The sequence below is a fragment of the Nicotiana tabacum genome, chromosome 15 (assembly GCF_000715075.1).
Source record: "Nicotiana tabacum cultivar K326 chromosome 15, ASM71507v2, whole genome shotgun sequence".
NCBI classification, from domain to species: domain Eukaryota; kingdom Viridiplantae; phylum Streptophyta; class Magnoliopsida; order Solanales; family Solanaceae; genus Nicotiana; species Nicotiana tabacum.
Window position 1 is genome coordinate 98,014,304 of NC_134094.1, and position 15,433 is coordinate 98,029,736.

At 37.2% G+C, this 15,433-nt stretch overlaps 3 protein-coding genes across 3 annotated transcripts; all 3 read left to right on the top strand.

The window, feature by feature from the left end:
- The first annotated feature begins 4,063 nt into the window (after positions 1-4,063).
- Positions 4,064-5,371, top strand: LOC142169750 (uncharacterized). Its single transcript, XM_075231656.1, has 3 exons — positions 4,064-4,259; positions 4,529-4,921; positions 5,028-5,371. Exons 1-3 carry the CDS (start codon positions 4,064-4,066, stop codon positions 5,369-5,371), a joined length of 933 nt encoding a protein of 310 aa, XP_075087757.1.
- A 1,139-nt stretch (positions 5,372-6,510) lies between these two features.
- On the top strand, positions 6,511-12,124 carry LOC107832272 (uncharacterized). Its single transcript, XM_016660088.2, has 7 exons — positions 6,511-6,671; positions 8,001-8,070; positions 8,323-8,382; positions 9,396-9,510; positions 10,408-10,523; positions 10,872-10,996; positions 11,533-12,124. The coding sequence occupies exons 1-7, from the start codon at positions 6,595-6,597 to the stop codon at positions 11,654-11,656; spliced, it is 687 nt and encodes a 228-aa protein (XP_016515574.1). The 5' UTR covers positions 6,511-6,594; the 3' UTR covers positions 11,657-12,124.
- Positions 12,125-12,818: 694 nt separating this feature from the next.
- LOC107832271 (pollen-specific leucine-rich repeat extensin-like protein 1) lies at positions 12,819-14,817 on the top strand. The gene has a single exon (XM_016660086.2). The coding sequence runs from the start codon at positions 12,921-12,923 to the stop codon at positions 14,628-14,630; it is 1,710 nt and encodes a 569-aa protein (XP_016515572.1). The 5' UTR covers positions 12,819-12,920; the 3' UTR covers positions 14,631-14,817.
- The last annotated feature ends 616 nt before the right edge of the window (positions 14,818-15,433 follow it).

Below are 15,433 nucleotides of genomic sequence, written 5' to 3' on the forward strand. Positions count from 1 at the left end.
TCCCAAGGTGACGTAATGGATATGAGACTTGTTAATCATGATTTAAATGATTTTAAAGTCATAATATGGCTATATATGATATTTGTATTGAAAATATGAAGTTTGAGAAAAATCGGATTAAAGTTGCGGAAACACCGACTAAGGATTTGCCCTGTAACAGAGCTTTTTGAGAAATAACTTTCGTGTGCTATATGAGGTATTTTTGGGATATATTATATACCAAATTGAAGGTCTTTTAATGTAGTTTCCAACGCACTTAACCGTTCATTCATACGACATCCGGATAAAAAGATGTAAGCGTCGGAAGATGGGCGAATCAGAGGGTGCCAAGCTAGCACCTTTTGACTTTTCAAAAGTTGATATATATTTTGTTACCTCGTCTCTCTCTTCATTTTTACATAGCATCTGACCAGAGGACACCATAAAAAAGGTGCTTGAGCTCTCTAATAGTGCTTCAAACAAGACTATCATCTCGGACACGAAATCAAGAAGTGATAACATTAAAACGATCCATATGACGTAAATATCGCTATATCACCTCTCTTTTTCTTTGTAGTTTGAGTTTTGGAATGTATTTAATAGTTAATAAAAATTCCTAATTTCTGTATTTAAGCTTTAAAATATCAAGAAAAGTTGACAAATTCGTTTCCTAATAGTTAGACCTCACGGGACGGTGATCGGAAGCCGTGAGTTCGAGTTATTTGACTTATAGTGGACTGTTTTGTGGGCTGTTTCGTGTTGCTTTTGGGTTGTCTATTGTGCTGCTGATTTATGGAGTTTGGAAGGATAAAAAAGGCGTGGAGAAACGCCACATGTGGTAGGGTAGTAGGTTGGTCACTCGTCGTTGTAGTTATAGGCTAATTGTTAACTTGTTGATTGGGTGTATTATGGTATATTTGGGGGTTTTGTTGTATTGAAGGTCCCGAATTATAATTAGGTTGGTTTTGAGTTGCTGATTTTATTATGTTTGTATCTCGCCTATAGTAGGCTTGAGGGAGCAGTAAAATCAGGGGAAATGCTGCCCGTTTTATTTTAGAATCGAGCTATCCTCTGAGATACGTAATATACTACCACCATCTAAATTGTACACATATTTCTTTGTTATAGGTTTGGCACGCTAGTTGTCATAAGCTTGTTGTTGAGTTGCATTGACGACTTGAGGTATGTTAAGGCTATCCCTTCTTTCTTTTTGGCATGATCCAAATGATACAAGCGAAACGAGCAAAATACGCAACTTCCATAAATGACTCTATTCATAGAAATGCTAGAGATGCTTATGTTCTTGATTCCTCATGTGTCCTATTATTCTATCATCTGTTCATGGGTCTCAGAAAATACGTAAGTTGATAAAGTTTAGTTCATGATATTAATCAAGGCATAGTGGTCTTATGACATTCCGAAAAATCTTATTAACGTACTTTTTATGCATTTCATTCATGTATACATGTACATAGACCCATGACCATATGGCGTTATATACGCGTATATTATATGTATATGGGATATGAAAAAGGTTATGGCGTTATATACGCACCACCGCCTGCTCAGCTGGTATACGTTGATGATTTTACCCACAGTGGCTGAGATGATATGATGGGATGCCCTCAGAGGCTTGATGGTGTTATGTATGCATATACCTATGCATGGTATGGCATTTATACGCACATGCATGACATTATAAATTTTCATGATTCATAGAGCGATTCAGAATTACAGGTTGAGTTCTTTACTCTATGTTTCTTTCATGTCTTTTATATACTACTGTCATGCCTTATATACTCGGTATTTTATTTGTACTGACGTCCCTTTTGCCTGGGGATGCTGCGTTTCATGCCCGCAGGTCCCGATAGACAGGTTGAGAGATCTCCAAGTAGGTTATAAGCTCAGCGGAAGATGTTGGTGCGCTCTATTTGCTCCGGAGTTACTTATTTGGTCAGTATGATTCGGACGTGTATTGTTTAGTATGGCGGGGCCCTATCCCGACCTTTATGGTATTTATCTACTCTTAGAGGCTTGTAGACATATGCCATATACGTAAAAAAATTGTATGGCCTTGTCGGCCTACGTTTAGTGTACGAGTGATCATTTTGGTCTTATAGGCCCAAGTTGGTATTACATGTTTTATTCTAGTTATCCTACGATAGCCTTTCCGTCTCATTTACCCATGATAGCATGATACAAAAAGATATGTTATGTTGGTATTCGGTTGAGTAAGGTACCGGGTGTCCGTCGCGGCCCATCGGTTTGGGTTGTGACATTTCAATCAAAACTTTCTCTCTTAATACATTTTTGAACGTATCAACAACTTTATGTAAAAATATAATATTTATAGCTTAAATACAAATTTCATACACTGATTCGTATATTATACAACTATTTTTCAACTTTCATACAACATTCAAGTAAATAAAATATAACTTCAACAGAACAAAACTAAAATATAATTTACATACAACTTTAATTCAATTTTAGTATAATTTTATACACTATATATATATATATATATATATATATATATATATATATATATATATATATATATATATAAAATATCATGTGTTCTTCTTCTTATTCGAGTTTCAATCTGAAATCCAACTAAAGTTAACTCTAATCTTCACCAAACACCCTCAAAATTGAGATATAAATTCCAAAGAATATTCTCAATTGTTTGCAACAACATCCAATCCTAACAAATAATATTTTTAAAAATCCAAATTCGAATTCAAAGCTTTTTAATGGCTGTCAATGGTGGAAAGTCATACACCTTCAAAAATTAATGATTGACAATTTCAATTCGAACACCTCATGTGCAACATGAAAGAAAATCGCTAAGTTAAAACTCTATAGTAAAACGATTGATACCTATTAATGAATTTTCTCGAAAACAAAGAGGACAAAGTAGATGAGAATAGAGAGAAAAATAAAGAAAATCGAAGGAAGAAAAATAAGGTTGGGGAAAGAATAGAGAATGTTATATATATATATATATATATATATATATATATATATATATATATATATAGAGAGAGAGAGAGAGAGAGAGAGCGATGAGAGAGATCGAAGAGAGAGGGGAAAAAGGAAATAACTGATATTCCCTATTCAATTCATAATATAAAAGGATATTCATTAATACTAATTTGTATATAATTGGTAAATTGTATATCAACTTGTAATTAAATAAACCTAAACGATAAAGGTAAATAAGTTTTTAATAGTACATATATGTAAATATCTCTTAAATATACAAAAGATGGGCCAAGTTGCACGGGTTGAGCTATTGCCCATTGTATAGCTCATCTTGACCTAACCTATCTTAGCCTAAGCAAACTTTGGGCAAGGTTGGACAATGACCAATTTATTAGTTTAGTCTATCTTGACCCACCCAAACTCAGGCCAATTCGCCCATTTGATACTTCTACTTTTAGTGCAAATTTATGTTCTCCTAAAAGAAAAGAAAATAATAAAAGTAGTCCCGTATGTTTGGTGTAGGTTCAAAATAATCTCTTAAATATATTATTGCATAGTTTTGATCCTTTAAATGTCAAAACTGAAATATTGTTTATCTATGTTAAATATTTAATAAACTATTAGCCTATTTGGCCGAACTTTTAAAATCACTTTATTTTTTAAAAATATATTTCTCAAAAGTGTTTAAGTGCGGTTTTGTCTTATTTTTTGTCTGTCGACACAGTATAGGCTCTTGTTAATAGACTTGGAGGTCAAGGTAGCAAGGAAGAAGAGAACGGTGTACGGCCAACCTAAGATCAAGTGGGGAGCCTTGACTAAGGGAAAGGCTCAGGAGTTGGGGGAGAAACTGTTGGCTATGGGGGCCTGAAGTAGTAAAAGGGACGCGGGTAGTATGTGGATAACGACAGCGAACTGCATTAGGGAAGCTGTTAGGGAGGTGTTAAGGGTCTCGAAGGGTTACTCGGGTGGCCATAAAGGAACTGGTGGTGGAATGGAGAGGTCCAAGGAAAAGTAGAAGCTAAGAAAGCGGTGTATATGAAGCTAGTGGGGAGCACGAACGAGGAAGAGCGGAGGTCTTATATGGAGTGTTATAAGAATGCAACGAGAGAGGGTGCTCGCGGTCACAACGGCTAAGACTGCAGCTTTTGGAAGATTGAATGATGGTCTTAGGGGCAAAGGAGGGGATATGAACCTGTACAAGTTAGTCAATATTAGGGAGATGAAGGCCCGAGACTTGGATCGAGTGAGGTGCATCAAAGATGAATATGGTAAGGTATTGGTGGAAGAGGCATGTATCAGGCGTAGATGGTAGGAGTACTTCCATAGACTCTTAAAAGAGGAAGGGGATAGGAACATCGTGTTGGGCGAGTTGGAGAACTCAGAGAGTCGGAGAGATTTTGGGTTTTGTAGGGGTATTAAATGCGAGGAGGTTGATGTGGCAATACAGAAGATGAGCAGGGGTAAGGCGACTGGGCCTGGCGAGATCCCGATGGAATTTTGGAAAGTAGCGAGTATGGTAGGCTTGGAGTGGCTTACTAGCCTGTTTAACGTCATTTTCAAGACGAAGAAGATGCCCGAAGATTGGAGGTAGAGTTTGATGATTCTGTTGTAAAAAACAAAGGTGATATCCAGAACTGCAATAACTATTGGGGTATCAAGCTGCTAAGTCACACTATGAAGGTTTTGGAGAGGGTGGTGGAGCAGAGAGTGAGGACATGTGTATCTATCTCTGAGAACCAGTTCGAATTTATGCCGGAACGGTCAACTTCAGAAGTCATTCACCTTGTGAGACGATCGGTGGAGCAGTATAGGGAGAGGAAAAAGGATTTGCACATGGTGTTAATTAACCTTGAGAAGGCTTATGACAAAGTCCCGAGGGAGGTGCTATGGAGATGTTTGGAGGTTAGCGGAGTCCTGGTAGCGTACATTAGGGTGATTAAGGACATGTACGAAGGTGCTAAGACTCGGGGTGAGGAATGCAGGAGGAGACTCAGAACATTTCCCTATGGAGTTGGGGTTGCATCAAGAATCATGCCTTAGCCCGTTTTTGTTTGCCCTAGCGTTGGATGTGCTGACACGACACATACAATGGAGGGTGCCATGGTGTATGTTATTTGTTGACGACAAAGTTCTGATTGACGAGGCGCGATGGAGTATTAATGCTAGGTTAGAAGTTTGGAGACAGACGCTGGAGTCGAAAGGTTTCAAGTTGAGTAGGTCGAAAACTGAATACTTGGAGTGCAAGTTTAGTGATGAGAGGCATGAAGAAGAAGTGGAAGTAAAGATTGATACCCAAGTTATTCCTACGAGAGATAGCTTCAAGTATCTTGGGTATATAATCCAAGGCAACAGAGAGATTGACGAGGATGTTACCCACCGCATTGGAGCGGGTTGGATGAGATGAAGGCTAGCTTCAGGGGTTTTATGCGATAAGAATGTGCTGCCTAGACTTAAGGAAAATTTTTACAGGGTGGTAGTTAGACCGGCTATGTTGTATGGAACTGAGTGTTGGCCCGTCAAGAAGATGAGCGTAGCTGAAATTAGGATGTTGAGATGGATGTGTGGACATACCAGGATAGACAAGATCAGAAATGAAGTTATTAGGGACAAGGTGAGAGTGACATCCGTGGAAGCCAAGTAGCGGGAATCGAGGCTGCGATGTGAGAAGGAGAGACATAGATGCCCCGATCAGGAGGTGTGAGAGGTTGGCCATGGCGGGCTTGAGGAAGGGCAGGGGTAGGCCAAAAAAGTATTAGGGAGAGGTGATTAGGCAGAACATGTCGGTGCTTCACCTAACCGAGGGCATGACTAGCGATAGGAAGGTGTAAAGGTCGAGGATTAAGGTGGTGGGTTGACAAGTAATTGTGAGTTTCTCATAGGTTTACCAGCAGTAGTAGTATTATTCTTGTTGTTGGTTGAAAGTTACTTCCTTTTAGTTTGTTATTATATATGGTACTTATCAACCTCGTCCATTGATTTTGAAAATTGCTACTGGAAATTGTTGTTCCCTGATTGTTACTATTTGATGCTACACTTTCTCCCTTTTACTGAAAATTGTTGCTCCCTGATTGTTACTATCTGATGCTACTTTTTCTCCTCTTTTTTCTTATCGTCTTTTGTCTCCCTCGTCTTTCTTTCTCCCCCTCTTTCTTCTTCTTCTTTTTTCCTTTTCTTCTTTTCCACCTTATCTTGAGCCGGGGGTCTATCGGAAACAGCCTCTGCACCTCTCCAGGTAGGGGTAAGGTTTGCATACACACTACCCTTTCCAAACCTCACTTGTGAAATTATATTGGGTATATTGTTGTTGTTGTCGTCTTAATTTTTAACACAGATTTGTCTAGCTGTTGTAAATTAGTTTGGCTAACGGGATGTAATATCAGAAAGTACAGCTGGGTGCAAGCACTTCTAGACAGCTAGTTATGAAATTGTTTTCTAATTTGATTTCAAAGCCCATGTAAACCGTGCAGGGCCCATATCCAAAGAGAAGTGGCCCAATAAGGTGGATCGAAAAGCCCAGTTAAGCAGATCCATCTGAAGCAGGAAGACTTGTCAAAAAAGAAGAGCTAACTTGGTTTGAGAATTGAGATCTCCTCTACTCTACTCTACTTGTCATCAGGAGAAGGGAAGATGACGATGTTCCACTTTTTCAACTGTGCAATCCTAACTTTCGGACCTCATGCTGTCTATTACTCTGCTACCCCTTTGTACGTTCTTCTTCTTCTTAAATAGCCCAAACTTAGTTATTTTTTCAAGAATGATTTCGATCTGCGTCGATGCAAATTCGCTTTGGTTTTCTTATGTTTTTGGTTGAGTTATTTCTTTTGGGGTTTCATGTTTAGTGTTATTATATGCAATTTAGTAAACTGTATTTTCTCTTATGATTTACTGGCAGCTTGATATGCTCTGAATTTAGCATTTTTTATTGTAGGAGTTAATGTTTTGAGTTATTTCTTTTGGGGGTTTCATGTTTAGTGTTATTATATGCAATTTAGTAAACTGTATTTTCTCTTATGATTTACTGGCAGTTTAAAAAGTTACATTTATGGGTAATATTTATTAAATTATTGAAAAGATGCTATCTTTTTAGGTTATATGATTAAACATTGTTATTGGTTATGGCTTAACATTCGTTCTTTTTCTTCATGAGTCGTTGTCATCAATGCTTAAGTGTTTTTTCATAGTATTTGAAGTTTTAAGTGTATTGTTAACCATGGTTAAGTGGCAAAAGTTGATGCAAAAATTGATGCATTTATTGGTTTGATGCATACACTAGATAAGAAATTTTTCATACTATGTGGGATAAAGGACCGGGGAGGTGGCAGGTATCCCGTGTAATTAGTCGAGGTGCGCGCAAGCTGGCCCGAACACCATGGTTATTGAAAAAGGACTAGGGAGGTGCTTTGGGTTATTTTGTCTCTTAAGATTGATATTTTCTGTTTATCTGATTAATGTTGGATCGAGCATATATATCTAGATACACTTATGCAGCTAGGCCTTTCTTAGACCTTCTTTTTCTGTTTAATCTTACTACCATCTTTTGCTAATAAGAAGTAAGAATCAAAGCAGAGGATTATGGCCTTTCTTTTGGGCATTTGTTCCTTTCCTTGCTTTTAATTTTTTAAAGATGTGCAAGAGTGATGGCAATTGCATCAGGGTATCCTTAACTTTTTGCCTCTTGTTTGCCGGTGTGGCGATGTTTAGACTTTAGACTTTAATACTTAAATCTGACGCTTAATAGTATTCTGTCTACTCCATCACTTTCATGGTCTGCTTTCAAAATTAATCATATTGTACTGCTGTTACGTATGATATAAATCTGTCCTTCTTGAGTGAGTTGCTATGTTCCTTTATCTATTGATTCTATAATTTTAGAATTAGGTCATCATCTTATGACCTTGATGTTCAATTGTGACACATTCCATGACATGGAAGGGAGGCCTCTTTTAACCAATACCATAATTTTGAACAGAACTTTTTTTTTTTTTGAAAAGGAAATTTTAAACAAAGGTTGAAACTAAGGTGTTTCTATGCAGGTCCGAGTATGACACACTGTGGACTTCAATAAGAGCTGCTGTTGTTTACCTTGTTACCGCACTAGTAAAGGTCAATAACTACTGCTCGATTATGCCATGACTATGGATTCATTACCTATTTTTACTAAATGGAATTAGCTCTCTCCATCAAGAACATGAAAAAGAGAAACTGAGAGATGAATTGAGTTTTAAGCTCTAAGTACCAATTTAACCAGAAACAATGTCAAAGAATATGAACTTAGTTTGCTGGATCATGCTATTTTTGTTTATTTTATTCCTTTTGGTATCCCCATTGAGCTCATTTAGCTTCTTTTCTTTTCAGCTAGTTTGTCTAGCAACATTTCTTAATGTATCTGAAAGCGACAGTTTTGATCCATATCAGGTAATGTAGTATCCCCCTTTTAATATGTTTCCGTTATCATAACCACTATCATCTTATTTTTGGAAGTTTTGCTCGTCTTACTATCAAGGATCAATTTGTATATTTCATGTTTCTTCTATAATAGATACTCATAGCTTCAGTAAAATAGGATTGCTGGCCTTTATCACACCCCAGCCCCCTCTTATTTTTTTTATTTTTACCTTAAACTCATCCCGGCGGCAGGGCATGTCGAAAGCTTCCTTGTCTGAATGAGAAACCTGCAGCTTATAAACTTTTCCGATCATGTCTTCTTTCTTATTAAGATTGATAGGAACCCATGGCTTTTGGTTTGGTTCTTCAACAGCTACTGATAAATACAGATCTTATTTGTATGGGTTAAACACAATTGAATTTAACTGTCTATAGACGACCCATATTTCATGGCTTGTTTAAGTGTAGGTTTGCTTATAGACTGGGCTTGAAGTACTTTTGAGTCTTCTTTTTCTTCAACCATCCTTTTCCCCAACCATTTGCTTTATCCATCTAGCAGAGTTGGATGACCCGAGAAATTGGAACTTGGTGAGAAACACTCAATTAGAAACCACAAAGCCGCCCCTTCCGATTTTCTCTTTTCATTGTTTCAGCATGGTAGGAGGAATGTTTCTTTTGGTTTCTTTCCTAGGAATTTGGATTCATGCTGAGCAAGGAAAAACCGAAACAAACGGGAAATCAAAGCATTTCGGTTGGTTCAATTGAAACTAATGAAAGGAAAATTTAATCTTTTACTGTGTTAGAGAAACTTGGACAAATGATGAATCAAATGGTCAAAGTATGTTCTCTTCATGTGTTCCATACACCAAAAGCTTTTCAATAGGTTGATCTTTGGTGTCCTTTCTTTTTCCTGGCAAGAATGCCTGATGTCTAGCAAAAAAAGTTAAATCCTATTTGCAATTTAGTGATGGTTTTCTGTTAGTTTTTTTTTCAGAAAACATTTGCTAATAGCTGATTGTGAAATGCACCTTTCCCTTTTGTAGGAATTGTTGAAGGCCGTATTCGGGTTTATAGATGTTGCGGGCCTATACTTTGCTATGACACAGTTAACACACAGAAATATTTCACAGAATCATAAGTTTCAAGCTGTTGGACTTGGTGAGTATGATTTACTTTTGCCTGAATTGAAATAACAGTCAGATTTTGATTACTGGGTGATAAGACCTATTTAGCCTGACAAGTCAGCTTTGTTTCAAAATGTTGGTCTATGCGATTTGGTTAATACCTTTTTTAATTGATTCATTGGATTCTTCAGAAGGTAAAAGAGTATTATAAAATGGAAGGCAGATAAATGATAATAGGTGTCATTGGCTGAATTTTCCACCTTATCTATGTTAACTTCTTCTGTAATGGTTTGGGTGCTTGAAGCTTTGTGGTTGAATGAGCTACATGAGAAGATAGTATGTTAATAAGTTATGGTTGGTGTGACTACCTGATTCTTGAATGTATACTTTGTACCAAAACACAAGTTCTTGAATTATATTAATAATAAGTGGGTTGCCAGACAAAGTATCTGAGGGTGAATAGAAATTGGACTAGTGTCTTTAATCACTGACAGATCATACTTGTGGCAAAGTTTGTCAAAGCACAAACTTGAAAAGGTAAAGTCATATTGCATCATTTTACTAAAAGTGCAGATATAATTGGTCAAAGGAGTCTAACAACTGAGAATGGGAGTTCCAATCACAGTATGGCAAGTTAAGAAGGGGAAACATGGTAATAGTATTTTTCTCGTTTGTTGGACATAATTGTCTTAGTTCCATCATGGTGATCTTATTGTGGTACACTGGTTGTGATAAAAAGAAAATGCTGAATGAGAGGCTTAGGATCTACCTCCATCCGACCCTTTAATTTTTATTTTTTATTTTTTTTGGTTAGGTTAAACCAGGGAGTAGCAATTGAAACAAATTTATGTATAAAAATGAAACCAATGAATATCCGTGCTTTAGAAGTTGCTGTAACTTACTTAGCATTATTTTTTTTTTGTGTTCACAGGGTGGGCTTTTGCTGATTCTGTTCTGCATAGATTGGCTCCTCTTTGGGTGGGTGCTAGAGGATTGGAGTTCACATGGGACTACATCTTGCAAGGCCTTGAAGCTAATGCAAATTTGGTACAATTTATTCTTCCTCGTTAACTAGTTAGCCTTTGCAGTGCAGCACCTCCTTCTCCCAAATACTCAAGCCCAGAAACCCCTTCCCCCAAGGAAAACAAATAAAAGCAAAGAAGGAAAAGAGAACTGTCTTCACTGCACTTAAGGGTGTGGCCTAGCGGTCAATGAAGTGGGTGAGAACCATGAGGTCTCAGGTTCAAATTCCGGTGGAGGCAAAAAAAAAAAACAGTCTTCACTGTATAAAACTTTAAAATCATATATCATTAGATAATATGGAGTCATAATGAAGTTTGTCATGTCCTTCCTATCGTTTCTTGTTTTCGACTTTAACTTTTGGTCTTACTTCAGGTTTTCAGTATATCACTTGCAGCATTGGGTTCTCTAATGTGGCTTCGGAAAAATAAACCCAAGACATTGATCCCCATCATATATGCATGTGCTGGGATTGTGGCAACAATGCCATCCATAACCAGGTCTGTTCTTATTATAGTGCATTTATTCAGAATGAATCTAAATCTTAAGTAGCTGCTTCACATGAATGAAGCAGTACAAATGCTTCTACTGCTTTGAAAAGATGCATTAGTACTAAAATATTTCTTGTGTACAGTGATAGTAGCTATGGCCAGAAATAAGGGGGATATCAATTAGCAAAATGCATTTTACAGACATCTTTTTACTACAAAAATAGACCAGCTCAATCTATTTTAGTTGTCTCTATCTAATAATACAAACCAACTCTATGCGGCCCTTTGCACATAATTGTTTTGTGAAAAACATTTTTTATGCTCGAGAAGCCAAATGACAAAATGTTAGGATAGGGAGTCAGTTTGCATTGCTAAAATTAGCAATTATTTGTCCAGCATTAATTTGACCTGGATTTTAAAGCTGACAGCCTGATCTGGAAGCAATAACTTCTCTTCAAAGAGAACAATTGCTTGTCTTTTCTTTGTCTTTTTTCGTGGCTGATTCAAAAGACAGACTTGCTAAGCCATTGATATGGTGTTTGCAGTTATCTGAGGCGAGGCTTGGGTTGGCACCTTCCAAAAGTGGTAGGCTTTGAACTGTTCAGCTCATTGCTAATTGCTTTTATCAGTTGGCAGTTGTTTGTTGCATGCCAGAGACCGTCTAACTGAGGGATTACTAAATGACATTTCCTCGTGGAAGTTGGCATGCAGTTTCTTCGGTGATGAGTATGTTCTATCCAGTAACATTATTTTTCAAGAAATTTTGCGGGTATTTGGACTAAAGCTTTTCGTTGAATAACTTTATGCCCTTTACCATTCACTCTGCAAGTCAAGCTTCTTGACATTGGAATGTCTTGCGGCAAAAATTGACACGGAGGGAATTCGTTGGTTGTGCAATTTTGACGTGTACTGGTTTATGAAGATTAGATTATACCGACTCTTTGACATTTACATGTCTGAATGTTTAGTACATTTCTGAGCTCCACTCATAATCCATGACTGTTCTTGCACAGAAGTGCTCTGTATGGATAGAATTATCAATTCATTTTCGCAATGTTTGTTTGTAGTATTTTGTGGCATGCAAAGCTATGTGCTACGGGCCTACGGCAATCTGCTACTGTTAATAGATTTTTAGCACCATGCTCCTGACTAATAACTTGGTTAGTGATAGCAACAAATGGGTAATAGACAACGTTATATGTAAAATTTAGGACTCTCATTAATTATAAGGAAAAGAAAGAAATTAAAAATTCCATTGGTAACCAAAAATTTATTATGTTATTAAATACCAAATATTACAAAGCTTAACTCCTCAGAGACCAAAAAATAGTAAAATTTCTATACCAAATGTATTATCTTACATTAATCGTTGTAGACGCAGGGTATAAAAATGTTAGGAGTATTAATATTCGATCATGCATTCTTATTCCATAATATACATTTACATTAATTAGTACTAATAGCCCAAGAAAATCATGTTAATCTAAAGTAAACATCCAAACCTCTCAGTAAAACAATCCATTCATTTTTTTTTTGTTATTATTTTGAGGTGTCAACCAACGGCCTAGAGCAATTTAAGGTTTATCTTTGTTTCCTCTATTATTTTCTGGTGAAATGCATTGTAGTCTTCATCACCATTGGCCCCTCATTTGTTCCCTAAATACTCTCCTTTTCTTCATGCAAGAGAATGTTTTAATGACTCAATTCAAACACTGCATTGACATAATTTGACCATAATCTGCAACCCCATCTCCCACCCAAAAAAAAAAAAAAAAAAAAAAAAGCAATCGTCATTTCTCGTGTGATGAAGTTTTTTTTATCTTTCATAATTTTCTTCTTGTTTTAGAAGCTGTCCCTTTTGCAAACCATCTTCCATAGGGCAGCCTTGGGGTTCATCCGAGGCAGCTTGTTACTCCAAACTTCTCCTCCAAAAATGCAGGTCTATCGATGTTTTTTCATTTTGTTGTTCTCCTCTATTCTGTTTTCATTGTCTGCTGCACTCTCTGACCATGAAGCATCACTTCTTGCACGGCGACAACTCTCAACACTACCTGAAAATGGTAAATTACCCGATAACTATGAATTTGAAGTCCATGTAAATTACACATTTCCGAATTCCAGGTTTAGACGTGCCTACATTGCATTAAAGGCATGGAAAGAAGCTGTATATTCTGACCCTTATAAATTCACTAGCAATTGGAAAGGTCCACATGTTTGTAAGTACAAGGGTGTTTTTTGTTCGCCGGCTTTAGATGATCCTAATGTCACTGTTGTTGCTGGGATTGATCTGAATCATGCAGATATAGCAGGCTATCTACCTGTAGAATTAGGATTATTGACGGATGCAGCTTTGTTCCATCTCAATTCCAATAGATTCTGTGGAATTATTCCAGAGAGTTTCTCTAGGCTTAGATTGATGCATGAGTTAGATCTTAGTAACAACCGTCTTGTTGGTCCTTTTCCTAAGGTTGTTCTAAACATGCCTAACCTTAAATACTTGGATTTAAGGTTTAACAACTTTGAGGGAGAGTTGCCACCACAATTGTTTGACAAAGATCTTGATGCTTTGTTCTTGAATGACAATCGATTCGTCTCCACCATTCCTGAGACTATTGGAAATTCTTCGGCTTCTGTTATTGTCTTTGCTAATAACAAATTCCATGGTTGTATTCCCAGCAGCATTGGAAAGATGTCAAACTTGGACGAGATTGTATTCAGGAACAATGATTTAGGTGGATGTTTGCCTGTTGAGGTCGGGTTGTTAAAGAATATAACGGTGTTTGATGTTGCTGGGAATTCATTTTCTGGAATTTTACCAAAGACTCTTAATGCTCTTTCACATGTTGAACAATTGGATCTTTCACATAATACCTTAACTGGCTTTGTGCCGGAGAATTTATGTCGTTTGCCAAGTTTGAAGAATTTCACGTTTTCGTTTAATTACTTCAATGGTGAGGCTAAAGGTTGTGAACCAAATGTGAGGAAAGATGTGTTTTTTGATGATACTAATAATTGTTTGCGTGATAGACCAAAACAAAAGTCTCAAAAACAATGTCAACCTATTGTGAGCAAACCTATTGATTGTAGTAAGGCTAAATGTGGAGCATCATCATCAAAATCTCTTCCTCATAAGGAAAAGAAAGAGAAGCCACAACCTCAACCTCCTAAACCAAAGCCTATTTCTCCACCTACCCCTAAGTCACCACCCACCCCTAAACCATCTCCAAAGCCTCAAGTTTTCACTCCACCACCTAACCTAAAGAAGGCTTCTCCTCCTCCACCACCTTTGAAATCGTCTCTGCCGCCACCTGTTCATTCTCCTCCTCCTCCTCCTGTTTCCTCTCCACCACCACAAGTCTTTTCACCACCGCCTCCAGTACATTCACCACCACCACCTCTTCGCTCTCCACCGCCACCTGTGCATTCCCCACCACCACCGCCAGTCCACTCTTCACCACCACCACCCGTCCACTCTCCACCGCCACCACCGGTTCATTCTCCTCCACCACCACCACCGCTAAAATCTCCACCACCTCCTCCTCCAAGGTTGTCTCCACCTCCACCCTTTGAAAATGTTATCCTTCCACCAAACATTGGTTCAATTTATGCTTCACCACCTCCGCCTGTATTCCCTGGATATTAAACAGTGGAAACTCCGTTTCTTTTCACCTCTGCAATTAGTTAGTAGCGTGTTCAGTACATGTAGAACTGCATCATCGTATTTATCTCTTGTTTTTAAGAGTATCTAGTATACGATGATGTTTTGTCTTTTTTCCTTTTAACTGATTGGATATCATTCTGGAAGGATTGTATATGGAATTGTTGTAAGAGTTAGTTTTGTATCTTGACAGTTATGTCTATTGTTTCTAAAACAAAAACGCAAACAAACGGTCATGTTTGCACACGAATTTAAGAATAAATAGCACTAAAAGTGCATAGTCGAGACCCCTCAGAAAAATGTAAAATAACAATGAATTGAGCATAAACTTCATTTTTCTTTTTAAATATTGTTGGCTAAATATTATTGATCTGTGTCGGATTACACTTTAAATGACTGATTGACTGTGTAAAGAATTTCTCTACTATCGGGTACTAAAAGATAATGAATTTTCTTTGACAAGTTAAATTATATACTTCATATATATGGGGTACTTTTCATGCAGTCAGCTTATAACCTTATAGGCAAAAGTAACAAATAATTACCTAAAGAACAGTGGAAGCTAACAGAAACATGCATGGTACTTTGCGATGAAAAGAAAATATGGCCGTGGAAATCACATGTTTATAAGAAAATGCAGTATAAACTTGATGTATCACTTTTTCTATCATATTCAAAACGATAAATTGTGCCTTCCATGCAATGGCGAATGTGTCCTTTAGGCAATAGGTTCATCGGAATATGATATTTTCGAGGCAGATCATATATAAATATATCTTTAAAATTAA

Coding starts and splice junctions, on each gene's coding strand:
- LOC107832271 (XM_016660086.2), top strand. CDS start 12,921: ATGCAGGTCTATCGATGTTTTTTCATTTTGTTGTTCTCCTCTATTCTG.
- LOC142169750 (XM_075231656.1), top strand. CDS start 4,064: ATGCAACGAGAGAGGGTGCTCGCGGTCACAACGGCTAAGACTGCAGCT. Junction 4,260..4,528: donor GGTATTGGTGGAAGAGGCAT/GTATCAGGCGTA, acceptor GTCATTTTCAAG/ACGAAGAAGATGCCCGAAGA. Junction 4,922..5,027: donor GATTAAGGACATGTACGAAG/GTGCTAAGACTC, acceptor TGTTTGCCCTAG/CGTTGGATGTGCTGACACGA.
- LOC107832272 (XM_016660088.2), top strand. CDS start 6,595: ATGACGATGTTCCACTTTTTCAACTGTGCAATCCTAACTTTCGGACCT. Junction 6,672..8,000: donor TATTACTCTGCTACCCCTTT/GTACGTTCTTCT, acceptor GTTTCTATGCAG/GTCCGAGTATGACACACTGT. Junction 9,511..10,407: donor GTTTCAAGCTGTTGGACTTG/GTGAGTATGATT, acceptor TTGTGTTCACAG/GGTGGGCTTTTGCTGATTCT.